The 21,777-nt window shown below is 32.2% G+C and overlaps 1 protein-coding gene across 16 annotated transcripts in view; it reads left to right on the top strand.

Moving 5' to 3' along the window:
- Positions 1 to 732: 732 nt before the first annotated feature.
- The window catches only part of Rbfox1 (RNA-binding Fox protein 1), a 101,296-nt gene continuing 80,251 nt past the window's right edge, over positions 733 to 21,777 (top strand). For 4 of the 16 annotated variants that reach the window (XM_036363771.2, XM_036363787.2, XM_036363788.2 and 1 more), the window contains exons 1-2: positions 733 to 1,285; positions 5,334 to 5,945. In XM_036363771.2, coding sequence (XP_036219664.2) covers positions 5,889 to 5,945 — 57 coding nt within the window. In that variant the 5' untranslated portion in view covers positions 733 to 1,285; positions 5,334 to 5,888. Of the gene's footprint in view, positions 1,286 to 5,333; positions 5,946 to 8,947; positions 9,185 to 9,236; positions 9,529 to 10,647; positions 11,202 to 21,777 lie in introns of those variants that run through there. The other 12 variants (XM_036363790.2, XM_036363789.2, XM_036363795.2 and 9 more) reach the window with 11 other exon arrangements.

The raw sequence follows: 21,777 nt of genomic DNA, 5'->3' as shown, positions 1-21,777 counted from the left end.
GACTTTTTGTGCCGAGTGTACGTATTTAATGAAATATCGGCTGGACTATTAAAAATACTCTTTTAAACAAATTCATATACATCTATACATAATTTCCATTCCTTATCTAATTTTTATAACACTAGACTAGATAGTGGCTTGAATTTGAACGATTTTTGGCCATCGATAAAAAAGCAATTAATATTTTAAGAAGGCCACGTACTTTTCGCCACGATTTCTACCCTTGTGATTATTTGAAAAATAAACCAATGTCTGATTCTTGATAAGTACAAATGTCATTATCATATAAGGCAACAGGCAAAAGTTCCATTAAATGGCGGCCACTCAAAAATAATGGCCGACTTTTTCACAGATGCTTAAACATTTTATTAAAATATTATGTTATTATACTATAACTTGAGATATCGTGACGACACCATAAAAAGTAGCTTCGAGAAAAATGGATACTCATATGTGTACCTCACACTGTAAAGGCGATTTTTAAATGAATGTATAAAACGTATTTTATTTTCGATATTTTAAGATGAGTTACTGATATTAACGCACTGTGCACATGCAAATACAAATGAAGAATTTATAGTATCTCTCAGGAGAGCAAATTTGAGCTATTAAGAGAGTTTTAGGATGCTGGAAAACTGTTATACCCACAAACACAAGTTGACTGGTATAACATAAATTAAGGCGCGCTGTGTGAAATCAGTATCAACATTCCCTCTAACGGTTCTAAACGCTTTGCTCCTAGTTAGATTGTAAACTAATTAACAAATAATTGAAATTGTTAATGATGTAATGATGTACGTAACGACTAAGTGGGGAAAAACAATACATGTTGTTTAAGAAAGTGAAAGTCGGTCAGTGTGATGTTTTGAGCAAACCAAGGGAATCGTGTTTTCCCCTGCATGTGCAGTCGTCTGTACGTACATACATATTTCGATTGTGTACACATCTCGGCTTTAGAACAATCGATTCAGAAATAAATTGAACAAGTTTAAAGCCAATGACAATTTGTTTAGTTGAAATCAAGATAGAAAATTTACATAATTTCTACAATATCCACATAATACTATACAAATAGTACGTTTTGGTGTTTCTAGTAGTCAACAACAAATGGTGGAAAAGTATTGTATTATAATTCATTCCCAACGACACACTTCGATACAAGTGCAAGTATGTTAACATGTGTACAAATATACATATGTAAAATGTGAATACAAAAAGGAAATTACCTTCATTCAGAGAATTGCACCTTATATACAATAGGCATAAATGCAAAAACAAATTACAGGTAAATATATATACATATTGTACAATTTTACTAAGGCAAACTTCAATTTTATGGGCATAAAATACAATATTTTACAAAATATCTTGTACTATTTAACATAATTCAATTTGGTTCCGGCAAGCTTCTTTCTTTGACTTTTGTGATTTCGTAAGGTTTTGGTTTGTGGAATTCAGCTATTAAGAGGTGACTTAAAGTCATTTTGTTGAAAAAAACCAACATTGCAGTGTACAATCAACTACCATATTATTACAACTAGCATATTGCAGAGCACCAACTAGCGTATTTTTCACACGATGATGTCCTTCGAGATGTCAATTGTCAGGGTAGTAAAAATTTTAAAAACATTACAAAACAACACACAAACATATGATAACTTCAAACAGCCAATTCCTTTACCGCCCTTTTGCAATTCCTAAAGCATTTACATTTTACTTTGTATAATAGTCATATACTGGTAAACATAAAGTCGTTTCATTATCCCCGATACATAACATAAATAAAGATAACTTCACGCAGCTATGTAAACTTAAAATGTTTTTTCTAAATCAAATTCCGGGGATATACTTGTGCCCTTAGGAAGGATAGCTGTTGTGGTAGCTGAGTATCTAGACACTGCATGGAGAAAAGCTCAAGCTGCTTAGATGGATTCGGACCATATGGATATGAATTTAGGTGGGTTGGTTGGTGTCATGTGGGGAAAGCATACAGAGGTATAGTCAGTGTAAAATCTGTTTAAATAGAAAATTAGCCGTTATTTTCTCCCCAAGAAGCTGATCATTTGTCGGAACTGCCGATATCGGGCCACTATATCATATAACTGCACATACATATGTATGTATATCAAACATCTAATCAATATACATATCATAGTATGTGGGAGCTAGAGGTAAATTATACTGATGTCACTTTTTGCTTGAAAACAGGGGGCACAAAAATATATTTCGATATTACTACCGATATCGTAGCTGTTTAATATGCTACCGCTTTTATCGTGACTTTAAGTTGAATATATGCGGGCTACCATATCATTTTTACCACGGACTTTTATGTTTATGGTAAAGTTAGGAATATAATTCGAACAGGTAGCTGCAATCATTTATAGATATGTATATTAAACCAATTAGAGATCGAGACAACATCCACTTTTTAGAATAATCTTAACCACTTATGCCGTTTACCTCCGTGTATCGCCTAAATGTCCTTTACAGTTTATTCATATTAACTTGATAATAAATAATATTATAATCAACATATATTTGTATATTAGTTCTCAATTTTTGAAGTAACGGGAAATGCCACATATTTATATTTTTTAAAAACATCAACAAAAATTTTTATCCACGTAAAGCTACATACTGGATAGCTTTGACTTTCTTGACTATTGGCAAAACAAGTATGTATAAAATAAACAAGTAAGGAAGGGCTAAGTTCAGGTGGAACCGAACATTGCATTTTATACTCTCGAAATTTGAAAAGATCCAAGCCCGGGAAACACCTTCAGGTGTTAACAAAACGTTATATTAAACTAGGGGAAGTATTGCCCTGATTTCATCCAGTTTAGGCAAGAGGATATAAGAAAGAATTTATATTTGAATTTTATTAAGATTACTTACATATTGGCCTATAGATGCAGTATAAGTCAACCAAAAGTTTGATCAAATTTATACTAGGTATATGGGGGCTAAGAGAAATATTGACCCGATTTTACCCACTTGTTGGACAAGGGCATGAAAACAGCCATATGCACTAGGGTCCACATATTTGGTATCTGGGTCCTTGAAAATTTATAATCCGATTTCGACAATTTTGGGCTTAAGATGAAATAGGTTAAGGGTAATATTTGTGCAAAGTTTTATTCTGATAACTTCATTGATGTTTGGTTTGTATACTGTAAAGTGAAAGAATCAGAAGATATTTAAAAGTTTGTTACATGGGAAGTAGGCTTGGTCATCCATTTGACAGTGTAATATACTTGTATGATAGGAATATTTGGTAACCTCACACAACAAATTTGATTGAAATCGGTCAAGTAGTTCCTGAGATATAAGATTTCACCTAAAGTTGGGCGATGCCACGCCCGTTGTCCAATTTTTATATCGGCTTCTATAAAGTCTTTCTCTACCATCTTGATTGTGAGATTGAATACTTGTGGCGTATATTTTCAGGGAGTTATCGCACTTGTAGTAGTTTTCAACAGAACCGTTGTATGGGGAGTGGGCGTGGTTATTACCTAATTATATATTATCCATTTTCACAGTGTGTGAAGACGTGCTAAAAAGACTGCTTTTTAGCAAGTTTCGTTAAGTTAGCTTCAGCGGGCACGGCGCAACAACCACTTTAAAAAATGTTTAGCCCACAGGTGTCCCTCGTTACCTTGCTCTCCTGTACCAAATTAAAGTTTTGCATCTTAATTTTGTGCTTAGTTATGACACTTTATAATTTTTCGTTTAATGGCGTTTTATGGGAGTGGCAGTGGTCCAATTACGGTCATTTGCAATACCGACCTTCCTTGGGTATTAAGGAATATACAAACTCAGTAGCAACATGGGGTGAGAGTATAAAAATGTTGCGAAAGAATTCAATATTCATTATATGACGTAACCGTGAATGAACTAAAATTATATTTGGTATCTTATTAACTTTTTAAGAGGTCAGATACAGGTCACGTGATTTAAACTCAACAAAAGTGGCTAAATTGAATATAAGTCTATTAGGTATATGAGGAAAAAGTCAATTACGAAATTGGGAAATCATTATATTACGGATATAAGGTTTCAACCAAGATCTACGCCGTTTTCATTCATATTCAGCTCTAAACCACACTATTTTTAAGACAACTTGTCCATTTAATTTCATTTAAATATCACATATATTGATATTTTGACCAACATAAACGGCTTAAAATCAATCAGCAAATCACTAGATCCGGTATATTGGTGCTAAGGGAAGATTCCGAATTGATTGTACTAAATTTTGGTATTACTCAAAAATGTTCGAGAACATTTTAAAGACACTATCTGTGCCGGTAAATTTATTGGTTCCTGATTTACATAGTGTAAAATGAAGAATCATATTGAATAAAAAATTGTTATACAAGGTCCGACACTCGAAGTGTAACCGATTGAAAAGGCCATAAATTCGGTTTGGATAGTTGTTTTAATTTATTTCAAAGCACAGAATGTGTAAAAATAATCAAAAGTTCAGAATCGAATCACTTTTGCCCGACATAACCACCTTTTGCCTTTACTATGGCCTTAAAATATTGATATTGGAGGCGCCGATCTGCGGTTACAGCAGCCCAAACCATTACTTGTGCTGGGTATTGCCTCTTGGTGGCCAACCGATGACTCAAATTATGAACGGTCGGTCAAGTAAAACTATCGTTTTGAAAGTTTATAAATTGCTCAATTGGGCAAGATTTTTCGTCAGAAAAAACAATGTTCGGAATTTGACCGCTTTCGGCCAAGCAAAGCAACTTATGTTTGTATGTATGTATACAATAATATTTTAATTATTTTTAAACAAATTGTTGCACCATTGACGGAAACACTCAAGGAATATAAATATTTATAAAGAGAACAGAATAGTATAATCGTCGAACAGTTAGCACTGTGTTACAGAGCTCATCCAATTACAGCTATATAATTCAGCTCTCAATAGTATTCATGTTTTAGTACACTTTTAGGAGTTTCACCTGGGAAAAATTAGTAATGGTGAGATACTCACTGTGTGTGTTATTAAAGACACGTGCTCCACTATGTGTGAGAGCATTACATGTTGCAGCGTAGTTATAGAGAGGTAAACCTCACATGCCACCATTAATATATACTCGATAAAATAATAAAACTTAATTCAGTTTGAAGTATTATTTATCAATTAATCTCCTTATTAGGACATATTTATATATATAATCCGTGAAGAGATACTCACATATGTCAACTACGTGTTGATTTGATTTTAGTAAATTTTTTTCATTAATACATAAACGTATGTATATCTTCGAAATATTTTAGATATTTTATTTTATTCTGGTTTTCATTTCTTTTAGTTACAACAAATTGATTCATAACCGAGGAAGTAGCAATAATGATTCCAAGAGGATTCATCAAATGTTATTATTAAATTATACTGACAGGAATATCGACTTTACAATCGTTTATTGATTTGAAACCACCGCAAAAACCATCCAACGTAGAAGAAAGATGAAAAATAAAATACAATCAACTATATATAATAGATATAAATTAGCGTTGTATGGTCAAATACAAGATTAGTATTGACTTCTACGAAGTAAGAAGTATTGATTGAAGATTGAATATATAAAACCGTCCAAATAATTAAGCTACTATTGAAGGGAAGAATTAAAAAATTTTGAATGAGGTTTTTAACACTGTTCGCAGTCCATGAAATTTACATTACGACTAAAAAGGTATACAACTCCAAGCAACTTTATTATGATTATAAATTGGAATTGAAAGTTAAACAACAAAACGATTACTATCGCATTGCATCACTTAAAATATAAATACGAAAGTAAAAAATTAAAGTAGGATACATTCAGCGAAATTTTAACACCCATCAACTAAATCCATCGTAATCACTAATGTCGACTATGGACTTAAATGGGTCCATATCCATTACGGATTTTCGTCAACGTCAGGTGCGTTACATATTATTTTATATTATATTTCACTACTAGTATTTTTTATAACTATCAAATAGAATAATAGGTACAATATAAATATATTAAGTATTAGGTATTTACCTATCAAGGTTCATTATTACAATTTTTTGTATCAAAAGTTTTCATATGTCATTTAAAAGTATCAGCGATTAAACCATAACCAAATACCAATAACGAAGCTTAAAGAATTAAATAGCTTTAATAATTCTATAGCATTTCAGAACTGAAATTAAAAGCAAATATTTTTATATTCATGGTTAATTCGTTAACATCTTAGCCGTAATTCTCAAATTCAAAATTTTAGGGAAATCTGTCAGAAAATATTAAGTGGCAATTAACGATTATTGTTAGTGCATATGTCTATATATAAAAGTATAAAAAACTGAATGTTCATCTAATCGACTTATTCTCTGATCATATTAAATATTCGCAACTTATGGTATTTAATTTTATTGAGCAATTCACATATTGGCCTTTTAAGTACAACTATGATACATCTTTAGATTGAGTAATTTAATCATAATTTGGCGGCGCTGGCAACACAGCAGTATATGGTAAATAAAAGCTTTCCGCTGGAAATAACTAATAGGTGCTATATTTTATAACCGACAGGTGGGTACGTGTCTATGATCAGAGAATGTTAATAAATGTAAAATATATTTATTAACATTCTCTGCTTTAACTATGAATCAATTATGATGTACTTTGTATATGTAAATATAAATAGTAAGAATTACTCAAATTATTAAAAATTATGCTAAATATTCAAATATACGAAAGATAAAACTAAAAAATAACAATATGCAACGCCATGTATCTAATTGTCGCTATCATCAAGAGCTTTTGTATATGTTTTGTTTGTGGTTCCTTTTCCTTTTCATTGGAACTTCATTGCTTTCCGTGTCTCCCTTCCGCTTTGCTTATTAATTTCTACAACTCAGCCGTAGCTCCTAATGGACGAGCATTTTTTAAAATTAAATTGTTTATTTAACTTTATTATTTTATACTACATTGTTTGAGTTGTGATTTCGATTTGTTGTAAAATTTGAATATTAAATTTATATTGTGTTTGATATTATTTGTAAATTTCGTTGCATTGTAAATATTTGGTAAAATGGCTGATATTAGCAGCATACTGGGCGACTTTAACTCATTTTACCAACGTTTTCTTCTTAATCAGCAACTGAATGAGGAATGGGAGGAGTTAAACCAGGAGATTTGGGTGTGTATTTCTTTATAATAAAAAAAATAGTTCTCATTTTTCAAATTTTTATTAAAACTTCCGCAACATGCATTCATGCATACCATACATATGTATATATAAGTATGGAGGAATTGAGCTATTTTTCTCATTATCTTGCAAATTATGGGGTTATTTTGAAGTACTACGGGTAATTCGAGTTTGTCAAGCTTGAGTAGAATAAAATCAGTAATCATTTGAGAGTCTTTGATGTTTCATAAACATATATTGGGAGTTTTAAACAATATTATTATTTTATTAGGCACCATACCCAATCGTTCTAGATGTTTCTAACTTTTACTAGTTTAAACTTTCTTACAGAAAATAAGTTTTCAGAAAAAAGTACCCCAAATCATTGCATGCCTGAATAAAATCAGTTATCGTTCCCACGACGGCCAAGGACTGTCAACTCGGCAGCATTCTTCAAAATTGTTTTAGAAATATTTCGTTACAACAACAACAACAAAAATTCAGTTAATACTATTTGAAGATTATTATGGGTTTATGCTTTGTACTTACAGAAGTGACTGGACAATTTATTTTGGCATATTTTGTTTAAATAATAGAAACTATTTAAAACTCCATCTAACCTTTTTATGGATAATCAAATTGATTTTATAGTCTCGTTACCAATAGTGTGGGCATTTTCTACAAAATAGACTTTTCGAAGTGATAGGTGGTCAAGTTTAACTATGGTATAATGGTGCGTTAGTACTCGTACATATTTTTATAAAAGTAGACCAAAAAAAAAAAAAACAAATGACATAAGAAAAATAGTCGAAACCGATTATTTATAGTTAATTACATATGGTAAATATATAATTTTAATCCAAGAATAAACGGCTGCGGATATGTGTCAAATTCTTGGATTTTCTATTTTTGTTCGTTACTAATTTGAAACAAATTCGTTAAATAGTTTTGAGAGGTCCTATAGACAGGGAAAGTTCCATATTTAATTAATGTTAAGTTATATATATGTACATATTTTATCCTTACAAAATACGTAGCAACAGTAAAAATTTTACTTTTTTAAAGAAAATTATTAGTATAAGAGTACATATTTAAAAGTACCAGTGAACAAATGTAGAGGACATCAGAAGACATCAATTTGTAAATATTATATGAATACACGAACATGCGCAGAAACCTGCTGATGAAGAAAGCTCACTGAACACCTCAACAGCATACCATTATGGTTGATATTATATTTATTGTAAAGTACATTACAATACAAAATTTGTTAACTAGCGCAATTAGATGCACTATATTTTTTTGCCGTCGTTTAAACAGAGAACTTAGAAGATCCATTTACTCTCTGGTTTAAATACTGGAACTTCTTTTAAATTCATTCTGAATAAACCTTGGAAACCCTGCTTTTATGTTCCTTAACCCAATCGGATTAATACGTTTTGTTTCCATCGCTTGAAATGTTACAGTGGTGTATTCTCATTAATATCTGTTGTTCAATTGGCTTTGTTTGCTGCGGAAGCGAGAGAGCTGGTGCACACACTCCTAATGCAAACCGAAAGTGAAATCAAAATAAATTGAAAGCAGAGAACGTCGACCGTCAGCCAGAGTACGTTAAGTCATGCGATAGGGAATGAAGAAAAAGAGGCAAGCAGTTAGGAGAGAAGAGAGTAACAACGAATATTTGTAGAGTGAAGGAAATGAATAAAGCGTACAAGGCGAACTGGGCAGCTGGCTAGGCATGGTATGTTCTCTGGTAGAAGTTAGTTGTATTTTTGTCGCAGTGCTGCAACATTTAAAATATATTATATACTATTGCTTCCTATCTATCGTATTGTTCGCATGTATGTTGCCGCCGCCGTCGCAGTCAGTGTATCTTTGAATAGTGCATATTTAATATCCTCTGCAATAGAATTATATTGGCTCTGGTTAAAAGTGATGCAGTTCTTTTAGTGATCGTTATTTCTAGTTCGATTTAATAGAATTGGAATATTTATCTGCGTAAAAAGTAATAAGCATTTTACAAACAACGAATAGAAAGTGTTTAATATTAAATTCAATATAACACGGAATATATCGGGAGGAAAACAATTTAAATTATGTTAAAAGAAATAAATATTTTAAATATATGCCGCATTAAATAATAATTATTAGGGAAGCCAACCAATACGAATTTTTTCGTAGACGCAATTATTGCGTAAATGAAGACTGAATAGAAGTAGCATACATACATATGTATGTATGTACAACTAATAATGTTTTTAATGACTGAAAAACGTGTTATATATATACTCGTACTTATATTAAAACAATAAACCGGAAGAGAAAAGATATTTCGTTACCTCCACCAAGGTATTAGTCAGAAAAGGCCTATAAATAAATTCTGCATAACTTACATTAACCTTTTTAGAATCCCAGATACGCCTAATAGTTGCCTATATTATTTTCCGTTAGTGTCGTTTACTTGTATGTATGGATATACATATGCGCATTTTTAATACCCCATTCGCTACATTTTAGTGCTTTGCTAAAATATGTATATGCCATTGAGATACCATATTATACATACAAATGTATATCATAGGACTCCTTTTAGGCATACCTTTTTACCAGACTTCTGTTTTCATCCACCAAATATTTCACTCTCCTTGTAGCATCATTTATCTCGTCTCACTTCTTCCTACAAATTCACGCACAGTGTTTTGCTTTGTTACGTACAATATTTATCGGTGTTGTATGATTTCTCAGATGTTTTATCCTGCTTTACTATATATTTTCATCCCAAATGTTCATATGTAGCATTACTTGGTGATGCTGTCTTTGTTGCGTTTCACCGATTCGATTTTTCCCACCAGCACAGCAGTTGAATCGGTAGCCGGCCATATATTCGAAGCACCCAAAAAAAAGACAACAACCCTCAATGATGAGAGTCTTCTGTGTATGTTTTGTATGCGAGAAACTAAATTTAGCAAAAATATGTGCGATGCACAATACTCACAATTTTGTAGCCATTGCCGCAGCGTTCAAGGCATCCATTGCTAGATTTCCTCAACAGTTTTATACGAGATCATTGCTTTTATTTTAGACCAGTTCAGATATGCTAGAAAATAGTATATAATGTAGAGTGAAGGTAATAATGGTTGGCAATTTTGTGTATCTTTCATATACGTGTTTTCATACTGTCTATCAAAATGCAGTAAAGTTTATCCGTTGTCTAGTAAATATAACTTATTTTGTGTGCTGTTCTTAATTCTGTGATTTACTGATAGTTGTAAGAAACGAAAATTAAACTGATTGGCTTATCAAAATACAAAACTGTATGTATATAAATAGACTCTAATCAGCCAAAGAAAATGTTTCCCCACATCTTACCGGTTGTTAAATATTGATTTGAATAGGAATAATTGAAGTATTATACTTTCAAATCTTCATTTACACTAATATTATCAGTATAATATTCACTTTTAATAGTCATATTTTAATACAAGTGTATACGAAGTGTACTTAAAGCGAAGGATATTCACTAACCGTATGCTGAAAATACTCTTAAGTACCGATATCAATCATCATTCTTAGAATTTTGTGCATATACCCGTTTTAGTAGTTTTTTCTCCTACTGCTCGTTAGTTGTGTATGTAAAGTAATGAATTGTGCTCCAATTGAGAACATTTGCAGTATAAAAGCTGTAGTAATGTGCATAAATGAAAAGTTTATAAGAATTCAAATAAATATGTGCCAAAAATACTCTCTTAATTAAATAAAGTTTGCAATAGTAAAATAAAAGCACTACAATTAAACAAGAAATAAGTATAATTGCAAATATAGTTTTCTGTAAACACACTTTTATTGTTGTTGCTGTTGTACTGATAATTTCGTGGTGAAAAATTGACTATTAATTCAACTATAAACTGTTGAATTTAAAAGTAGTTAAAGGAATACGCTGCACGCACACCTGCAACTATAAAACCGTCAAACTGTGGGGTTCAGGAGCATTTTTTCTTCCTCCTCAAGGAATGTATTATCCGGTAAGTTCAAAAACTAGATTCGGTGGTACTCCCATTTTGGGTAAATTTTAGAATAGTATCCCCCGAATTCGGGGTTATATTGCATTGAAAGTTAAAAAAATCAACAATTTAAAGAATGTATTTTTTTGATTTATATATTTTGACTTATATATATTGAATATATTTTTCACTTTATATCCACGAACACTTCACTAATTCGTTTCTACACATTTATTTCATATTATTTAAAAAGTGGCAAAATAGCTTTAATTCATATTTAACTTTTTGTTCAATTCTATTTATTCACGCAATAACAAAAGGGCTGCATGCAAACAAAAAAATTGTTACATTTTTTTTACATTTTTAACTTTAGCTACATTTACATATAGTTACATATGTACATATTGTATAAAATTGAGAATGGGCCGTTAAAAACTCCGTCCACAACGCCACACGCGTGGAAAAAAATCTCACAGCGCTAGCAGCGAACACGAGAAACAAAGTTCGAAAATTTGTCAAAATTACAATTTTATACTGCCCACTCTGAAACTTGTAAATTAGTATCTAAAAAGTTTAAAGTACATTTTTCAATAAAAAAAAAACTAAATAAAAATAGTTTCAAATTGGAAAAACATTATTTGTATATTAAAATTTAAAATTTTGTTTATAAAAAAAAGTCAAATAAAATTAACGTATTACGTATTGGAACGCTGAGAAAAAATCATAGACATTAGACCCGTTAGTTATTTATATAGAATAGATAGATAAGGATAGAGGTTTGCACCGCGACCTATGGTCTATTGTGCCCTCCCCTAGGTCACAGCGACTCATCTAGCCCCAGCATATTGATGAAATCCAATTTACTGCTAGGTGCTAGTGAGGCGATGCGATCCCTGTTAGGAAACATGGATCCCAGGGCCTTAACTCTGCGTCTGCAGACTGCTGTGCAGTCCACTAACAGATGTTCTGGGGTCTCCGACTCCATGTCACAGAATCGGAAGTTTGCAGAAGAGACTAAGTCCATGTTAAATAAATGCTTGTTGAGCCTGCAATGTCCGGTGTAGAACGCGACAAGTAGCCGGAACTTCTTTCTCGGGAGTAGTTATTTATATAATGAAACTAGCTGATCCAGCACAGATTGTTTTGCCATATACGTCGTTTGAGGAAATATTTTATTTGAGAAATAGTTTGTTTTAGGAACTACAATATTTTTAAAAATAACAAACACTATAAGTATTTGGGAGACGTAATTATAATTGAAAGAGGAATGAAGATGAAATATATATTAAATTATTTACAGTGTGAGACAGAGTAAGTATCACCAAAATAATGTGTAATAAAACTCAATTCCCAACTTCGTTGTCATCGCAAACAGCATCGAAAAATTTGTATGACAACAAGTTCCATGACAACAACTATTGTATCTTTGAATTTAGCCCATTGACGTCTACATTTTTTGCTGCCAAATCGATCTTTCTGGCAGCCACTCAAGATTTTTTAAATTTCCCCGTTCCACTTGGAGCCTCGAAAAAAAATGTTTTCCCGTGCCCTGACAGCATAATGGGTTCGGTACAATATATCATCAGTCATCGAATTTTTGCAATTGGGCCGGGAAACATGTCGTCTGTACTATAGCAAATAGTAGACGAATTTGTGTTCCTGTGCAGTATAATGATGCGACATCTTCCAGCAAGCTTAATGTAAGGCATTTATCTTTATACTGTTGTCCATTTACTTTAAATCTTTAAATGACAATGGTCTGGTGACATTAACCAACAGCAGTCGCAGACAAAAGCAAGTCAGTCTGCCATGGAATGATTGTATACACACGACCCAACTGGTGTGCCTTGCTTGCTGGGTAACCATTTTTTCGATTGAGCCCATGTAAAATAGCAAAGGCACCAAAAATATCCGCGTGATTACACAATTCAAAAAAAATCGGTGAGCATAGTTTTAGGTAGATTTATAGCACAACCAAGCACCATTTCGTTTGTGAATAACACACGTTGGCCGTTTTCGTTAGTTGATTAAACTATACAAGAAAATTATAGTATACTATAATTATTAAATTCGATTGCCATCTTGTGGATCTGTGGATGGAACAGAATAATATAAAAATGGCGATTAAAAATCAGGAGTTGAACGTGTGAGTGTGAAAATTTGAAATTGTATGTATTTTTCAACGCAGAAAAAAAGGGGTATGACAAATATATGTTGGCCGATTCTCAAACCTACCCGATAAGCACACCAAATTTAATCAAAATCAGTCCAGCCGTTTCGAAGGAGTTTGCCAACAAACACCGTGACACGATAATTTTATATATTAGGTACTTTTCTTTATATATGCAAATGCTTAGAGGTACTATTTTCGAGCGTCGAATTCATAACTCCAAAATTTTGAAAATTATATCGAAATAAATCCAATATTTTTCTTTAAGGAACACTAAAAAATGTTTTGCACGAAAAACATTTTTGAATGTAAATTTTGGATGAAATCACCCATATACTCGTATGTCTGTATATTTTCTCCTCCACCCATCCATATCAATTTTTACCCCGAATTCGATGCATATTGTTCTAAATTCCAGCCTTTAACATACTAGATCAATCGTTCAAATACATATATAGATACTCGTACTTATGTCCATAATTAGGAATAAAGTTAAATTTATAGTGTATCTAACTAACTAAATCTGGATAATCAAACACTTGCCTATTTATTGCAAAATTGATCAAACTTACAGTCATAAAGTTTCAGCGCTGGAAATGAAAAAAATACCGGTCTACTGCTGTAATAGCTTCTTCACTCGATAAAAAACGTTTTCCACGAAGGAATAGTTTCAGGTTTCTGAAGAGGTAGTGGTCGCTGGGAGCCAAATCTTATGAATACGGTGGTCAACAAAATTCCTTTTGCAGCTCAAAAAACTGATGCTATAACCTTATTTGCTGATCGTTGGGACTTCACCTGCTTTGGAGCTGAACAACCACTGTAAACGTTCTTGTTTCAATTTAGGATCATGGTGGTAGATCGAAGTCTCATCCATAGTTATAAAACGACGCAAGAAATCGGTTTTAATTTGCTTAAAACACCCCAAATTATGCTGAGAAATTATTTTTCGATCCAGTTTTTGTTGAATTGTTAACGTGTGCGGCACTAACTCTCCAAACAGCTTTTTCATATGTAATTCTTCACGTAAAATATGAAGTACTCGTTCGTCTCAAATGCCTATGGCATTAGCAGTTTCAGGCTTCGTCAAACTTGGAGCTTCACTAACAATATTATGAACTTGTTTAATGATTTTTGGTGTGGTCACGCTTTTTGGATCGTCTTCAAGACTAATACGACCACATTTAAATTCACCAGCCCAAAATTCAACGGTGCGTTTTGAAGGTGAGGACTCCTTATGCACTTCTAACATTGTTCATAAATTTCCTTTGATTTCAAACCTTTTTAAAACAAAGAATCTAATCATGCGCGATATTAAATTTTTTCTATATTAAAAAAATACTCTGACAAGTCAACTTCAAATGGCTTGTAAACAAAGTATTAATTGTCAGAATGACTTGTAACTTTGCATGTGCTCTCAAAACATATGTACCAACTTGAGAAAAAAAATTTGGTGCTTGTAGTGATATTTCTTGGTGAGAGCAGATGCTTCACAATCAATCTGTACCTAACTGAGCAAACACATTTGATTCAAATGTGCTTATGTAACATAAAGTATTAATTTTTTCTAGATATAATCAGAGTAAAATTAAAAAAAAAGTAAAATTTAGTTGAAGGGAATTTCGAGTTCAGTCAAAATTTTAATATCCGTATATCATTTTTGTTTCTCAATCGCAAACTAAATGTTTCGTTGTAGCTGCCTTCTCACATAAAATATATTAATTATATTGGGTAGCTTCTGTAAGCTTTGTTATTAAATGCAATTGTCCCACTTTTTTATGAATCACTCATAATTTATTTATATGAATACTACACATCCTCTACTGCCAACGATTGTTGACAACCATATTTTCATCTGTGTCCGGCAATTACTTCTAGTTTTTATACTCTCGCAACATGTTGCTACAGAGTATAATAGTTTTGTTCACCTAGCGGTTGTTGGTATCACCTAAAACTAATCAAGTTAGATATATGGTTATGTATATATAAAACATCAGGATGAAGAGACGAGTTGAAATCCGGGTGACTATCTGTCCGTCCGTCCGTCTGTGCAAGCTGTAACTTGAGTAAAAATTTAGATATCTTTATGAAACTTGGTACACATGTTTCTTGGTACCGTAAGACGTATTGTAGATGAGCGTAATCGGACCACTGCCACGCCCACAAAACAACATTAGTCATAAACAAATAAATTGTCATAACTATGCTCCACAATAAGATAGAAGACTGTTATTTGGTATACAGGGTCACATTAAGGAGGAGCATCTGCAGTTAATATTTCCCCGCCCCCTAATAGGTTTAATGTGCATATCTCCTAAACCGCGAAAGCTATAAAAACAAAATTCACTGAGAACAAATGTTTTTATCGACAGTGTGAAAATGTGTGAAATCTCTGGGATGGTATGAGATGACTTTATAGGAACCGTGGATCTTGGGATTTGTTTAACCGATTTCAACCAAATTCGGTACATAACATTCTTCTCAGATTTTTATGTTATAGTGCGAAATCGGATTACAATTACGCCTATTTTCCATATAAGAACATTTTAAATTCCATCTAATTCTTTCATTTTCCACTATGCAATTCAAGCAACAATGATTGTATCGGGGTAAAACCCCAAAAATTGTGTAAATCGAACCAAAATTGTTCAAATCCTTATGTGGACCACAGTGACTATAGATGACTTTTTACCGAAAATATCGGTCAATGTGTAAAATAGATGAAATTCATATAATAAATGGTGTTGTCAGTAAATAACTGAGGCAACAGTTTTACTTCTAATTATTAAAATATATAAGGAAATCTCAAACGAGTATATTAGCCTTTTTGCGAGAGTATAAAATGTTTGGTTACGTCCGAATATATCGCTTCCTTTCTAGTTTTATATTCCAATTATTCACATGGCGCTTTCTGTTCTTGTCGTTAATCAGAGTTTGCGTTCTTCCCTACATTCGTTATACAGAATCAACTAGCAGTAAGCAACTTCCTTTGTCTACCAAATATGTGTGAATAAAGCGTAATTCTGATGATAAAACGAAAATTTGTTTCAATTACGGTTCATTTAAAATGACGAGCCAATAGCAATGAGCAGGGGGTGATCTGTATTTGAGTATCAAGTGATGTGCACAAGGCATGTGTACAGGGATCAATAGGGAATGTTGGCGGGTTAAAGAAAATGGCGATACATAAATGGCGGACAATGTAGAGACGACAATACTTATAGCGTTTTATTTTCTTACAAGATTGTTGCATTTATTCTGCCCTATGTGCGAGCTGTCAAAGTTTCGTGTTCTTTTCTCAGAATGGTGCCTTCTAGCCTGAAAAAAGTGAAACATTTTCTTCCGTTTTCAAAACGTAAGGGTGACAGTTGTACAGGCGATGTTTATTCTTCGTTTTTGATAGTTATTTTTTTAAAATCAAGTTTTGCTACTAATTATAATGAATCGAGCAGTTTTGTTAAGCTCAATAATATATATTGCAAATGAATTAGTTGGCATTTTTTTGTTCTTTTGTCATGTAAAAAATGGAACATTTACCCTACAAGGAACTGCTGATGGGTTCACTAATACACTCACATTTTTTATGTCAGTACTGACGGACAGTTAACTTGTCAACTGACCGTCACTGTTATTGTTAAACAGAGACATCTTCGAATTATTGTATATTGCTTACATGTGTAAGAATGAAATGGCTGAATCCTTTAGTACTGTCACCACTGACTGTAAAATGAATAGTAAAAAAAAAATTTATTTTCTCATTTAATTTTAAAACATGTCTAGAAAATGTTCCTAAATTTTCAAGTTGATATCAGTAATAGTTTTGGAGATACAGCTTTGAAAAGTTGCGCGCTCGAGGTCATGTATATATTCACTTAAAACTAAAAACGGGTTTTTCTCGAAACTGTGTTTTCAAAGTCGGTTGTCAAGATTTCTCGCGAACTACTCAACCGATCTTAATGAAATTTTACACATGTCTTCAAGATATCCTTGACAAGGTCTTGGGCGCGGAAGATGACGTCGTAATGACCGAGTTTTGAATATTTTCCTTTGAAAATTTCACAAAATCTTTATCAAATATGTATCTTCGGAATATAAAAAAGTTTGAATAAAATATTTAACTTTTTATATGCAAACAAAAGAAAACGATTGAAAATAGGGCGTTTTTCCTCGACGAAACCCATGTAACCCCTTAAATGCGTGTTTTTAAAGCCGTGGAAGCCATTGCGTTTTAACCAGCCGAACGCTGGACTATCGCAAAGATAATACTCTATTTTCTAAAAATTTGAATAAAATCATAACATTTGAATTCATACTTTCATTAGCTACACGGGTTTTTGTGTGACGCTGAAAAAACTTGTCTCTAATATAATAAACAATGTAACCTGCATACAATAATGACCATTAAGACAATATTCTTATATACATACTTGTACACATTTAAAAAAATTAACAATAAAACTGAAAAATATTCCAACATAAATACTCGTATACAGTCTGTTCGCTTCTTGCCCCTTAGAAAATATTTTTAAAAAAACTTTGTTTATTCAGGCAGTGATTTCATCTTAAATATATTCATAATAATTAAACCATTATCAGTCCCACATAATGCTTTATTTTTTAAGCTCAGTACTAATGTCAGGCTTTCATTGTAAATGTCGTCAGTTGCGCAAACTCTGACGCTGAGGCTTTATAATTAAATACACATCTGCTGCTTAAACATCTATCGGAATACTCTTTCCATAGTATTTTATTTTATTGATTTTATGTCCAACGCATGCGCAAGGTCTTTCAATTATCAAGTTATAGCGAGTGAATATAAATACGAATAAGAGTACCTATGTCTGCCCCTTATGCATGTATATTAAAGAATAGTGAGATGCTAAACATTGTCAGTTATTCAATCAATCATCGGATTTTACCGTGCAACTTATTTCAATAAAAACAAGTGATGATATCACGCTTCGTTAGCCCAATGCCTACAAATCAATGACTGAGCAATAGTCTTTGCCATAAGCATATATAGTTGTGTCATACATACATATGTATGTATTTATTTGGTCTCGCATGCCGCATAGTTCGTTCATCAACAAATGCAACTGAGTATGCGCATATGTTTTTCACATCCCGCATAGTTCGCTCGTCAACAAATGCAATATGTTCAAAAAATGGAAGACCGCTATAATCGGTACTTAACTCTCGTTGAAAACTATGTTGAATAAAAAAATAGAATTTTACCAAAAAATTATGTTTTTTAAATGACGGGAAGTTTTCACCCTGCGTGGTATGATTACGAAGTCAAGATGTTCAATTTACTTAAACAAATATGATGTAAATATATGTGCAAACAAATATGTATTAAGTGAATGTCACGTTTTCTGCGACGCAATCAGTTTATGATTCAATTTCAATGACGACATAAAATCACTCTCTGGAAAAACCATTACGCCACCGTATTTTAAGTGTTAAAATTAATATCTGCATCAACTGAATTCAATAAGGTTAAAAATTAGTTAGCATTAATATTAAATTTTTGTTCCCTACGTAACCATAGGATACAATTTATATATTTGAACTTAGCATCAAGTGAATGGCGTCCTTGGCGTTCAAACACCACTTATCGCAAATAAAGAGCTCAAGCTGCTCCGTGAAACCAGAGTGATCTTTGCGTGCCTTTTTTCTAGATATTGTTGTAGACTCCTTCTTATCCAGAAGTGAACCTAACATACTAAACAGATATTCTGGACGCAAAGTGTCCACGAATATACTAACCATTTCTTTATACGCTCAACTCGATTTTCACCTAATACCCTTTTCCGAGCGGTTCGACCCCGTCCGTAAAAAATATGTATATTTAGTACAAATCAAAAATACCTCAAGTGGTGCTACAAAAAAATAGAACATTTAAATAATGATATTCTATCGAAGTTTACTCTGTTTTAGAAAAAATCGGTAAAAAAGACTCCAATAGTAATGTTTTCCCATTGACTCATTTTATTAAGCATATGTTCATAAGTTGGGTCAAATATCATGTAATTAACAAGAATAAACGTTACTATTATAAGTTACCAAATTTTTAAAATACTATTTGCATTCTGTTGTGATGACGGACTATTCTAACAAACGTGTACATGGAACGATGTACATCCAATACTTTCAATACTTCACCCGATTTTTTTTTTGAGGAAATGGTTAATATCGACAATACCGAATTTCAAAACTTCAATCCATGCAATGTACCGAAAATTGTAAGGTCAATTTTAACCTTTATTAATTATTTACATATGTGGCATGTAATTAATTTATTTGGGACCTTTTTTTCTTAATGTTTTTCCTTTTGGAATGTCTGAACGAATGATTTGCTAAGTTTCTCTTTACACTTATTTCACTCAATTAAAAATGAATTTTGACGCTAACCGAGTGAAGTACATTATATAGCTGTCTTATTGGCTTTGTTTGATGTAAGTATAATATAATATTTCGCATGAAATGCGTTCTGTACTTATTTGCAGCTGTATCAGATTTTTAAACACTTGTCAAAGCATCTATTTACATTAACAAATAATTTTAAGTAAGGGTGCAAAACTCTCGCCCATTTCGCTTTTTCCTCTGGCTGGGCAACCGGCTGACATGGATTATTAACCAACCGCGATACTAATTGATCTGAATAGCATTATCTTTGACTGACGTCGGTCGCTGGTTTATTTGAATGGTTTTGTGCAGATTTTTGGCTACATTTCATGTTGTCGTACGAATAACACTTCCTTCTCTATTTGATGGGGCGTGACGATAACATCCACAATTTTTCCGCCATCTAAGTAAAAACACGAAAAATATTTTGTGTTTGTTTTGGCCAAATTATCCATGGAAATAAATATTGTGTATTTAGTTTCCTTTATATTTAGATTAGTACTAAATGGCTGTACAATAAATTTATATCAAACGGCTAAAGCCATATTGTGTACATATTACTTTGATTAGATATGGAGGTTACACATAAAAAGATGTATACATATATATTCATATATATTTATGTACATAAGTAAGGAGGGTGTCGAATTTATACTTGTCAACTGTATGGAAAGTGTGGTTGTAAGTCACAAGTTAGAGATAAGATACGCTCAGATAAGACCACTGATCAGCCAACCATAGGTCAACCTCGTGCGTTCAATGTTTAACCAAACAATAATAAAATAAAATAATGTGGCCAATTACAGTGTACCGATAAGGCAATGATACCTATGTATGGTGTGTGTGTGTAGAAAATCTGGCGTCTTTATTCTGATTTAACTTGACTTCGTTTTTCTACTTTTTCTGTTGAATACCTTCGCACTATTGTATGTAGTGTACATATGTACATATATATGTAAGATTTGACATATAAATACATAAGTGTGTGTTTATTAAAGATTCTATCTTAGTAATATATATTACTAATAATATATAATAAATTGGATGAAAATGCAAGCAATTTAATTTCGATGAAAGCTCCTTCCCGATCCTCAATTATATCATATGTGAAACCTTTACGTTATTTATGAGTAAAAAAACTGGTCATAAATGATCAGTTATCTATTATTTACCCTACTCTACTCTCTTACTAAATACTTCTTTACATACGGTATGTATGAGAAATTTTTATTCACACGTATCAGAGAAAGAAAATGTATTTAGGGCCGTTTTCTCAAAGTATGATTAGCAACCAACCTTAAGTTAAGTTCTGGTTAACTCAACCAAGACTCCTTCTCTTGGAAAACGGCCCTTAATGAGTTTTGGGTGGGCCCGAAATAGCGATACAAAGCTAGTTCAAGACAAAAGAAAAGTCTTTCTTATTTCATTTTGCTGTCAAAAAAATTTGTATGAATACGTGAAAGTAATCTTGCTTAGTATGACTCCTGCTATCGAAGTGCAAATTACTTTGTAGAATTTCTTGTATTTTAAATTTAAGTTTAATTTTTCTAGAAAGTGGTACTAAAGGTTTTGTGTATTGTCATAGCGACATCTACACATCTGGTTAATATGCATGTATAAGCATATGTTTTTATTGAGATGAGATGTACATATGTAGAAGGTGGAGCGAGAGGAATGGTATCGCGATTCTCGTGCTCGTACAACACTTTTATTGTTTTCTTCCCCTGAGTATAAAGCTTTAAAATTGACTTTTGTTTTAATTTTCAAATTATTTCGATATGTTGGTATATGTACATATATAAATATAAAAATATATACATACATATATACACTTTTCACGTGTTCTACAACTAATCTTTTTTAGTCATATAAGTGAGAGAAGATTGTATTGAATTGATTGCTATTGTACCTAAGAACTATTAATTCAGTTGTGGTCGTTATGATTGTATATAATGACTGTTAAATTTGAATTTGTTAAAAATATTTAAAAAATAAAGTAATAATAGAATGACCCCCCAATGC

Source organism: Bactrocera oleae, chromosome 6 (genome assembly GCF_042242935.1).
Source record: "Bactrocera oleae isolate idBacOlea1 chromosome 6, idBacOlea1, whole genome shotgun sequence".
Lineage (NCBI taxonomy): Eukaryota > Metazoa > Arthropoda > Insecta > Diptera > Tephritidae > Bactrocera > Bactrocera oleae.
This window is presented reverse-complemented; position numbering and strand designations above follow the sequence as displayed.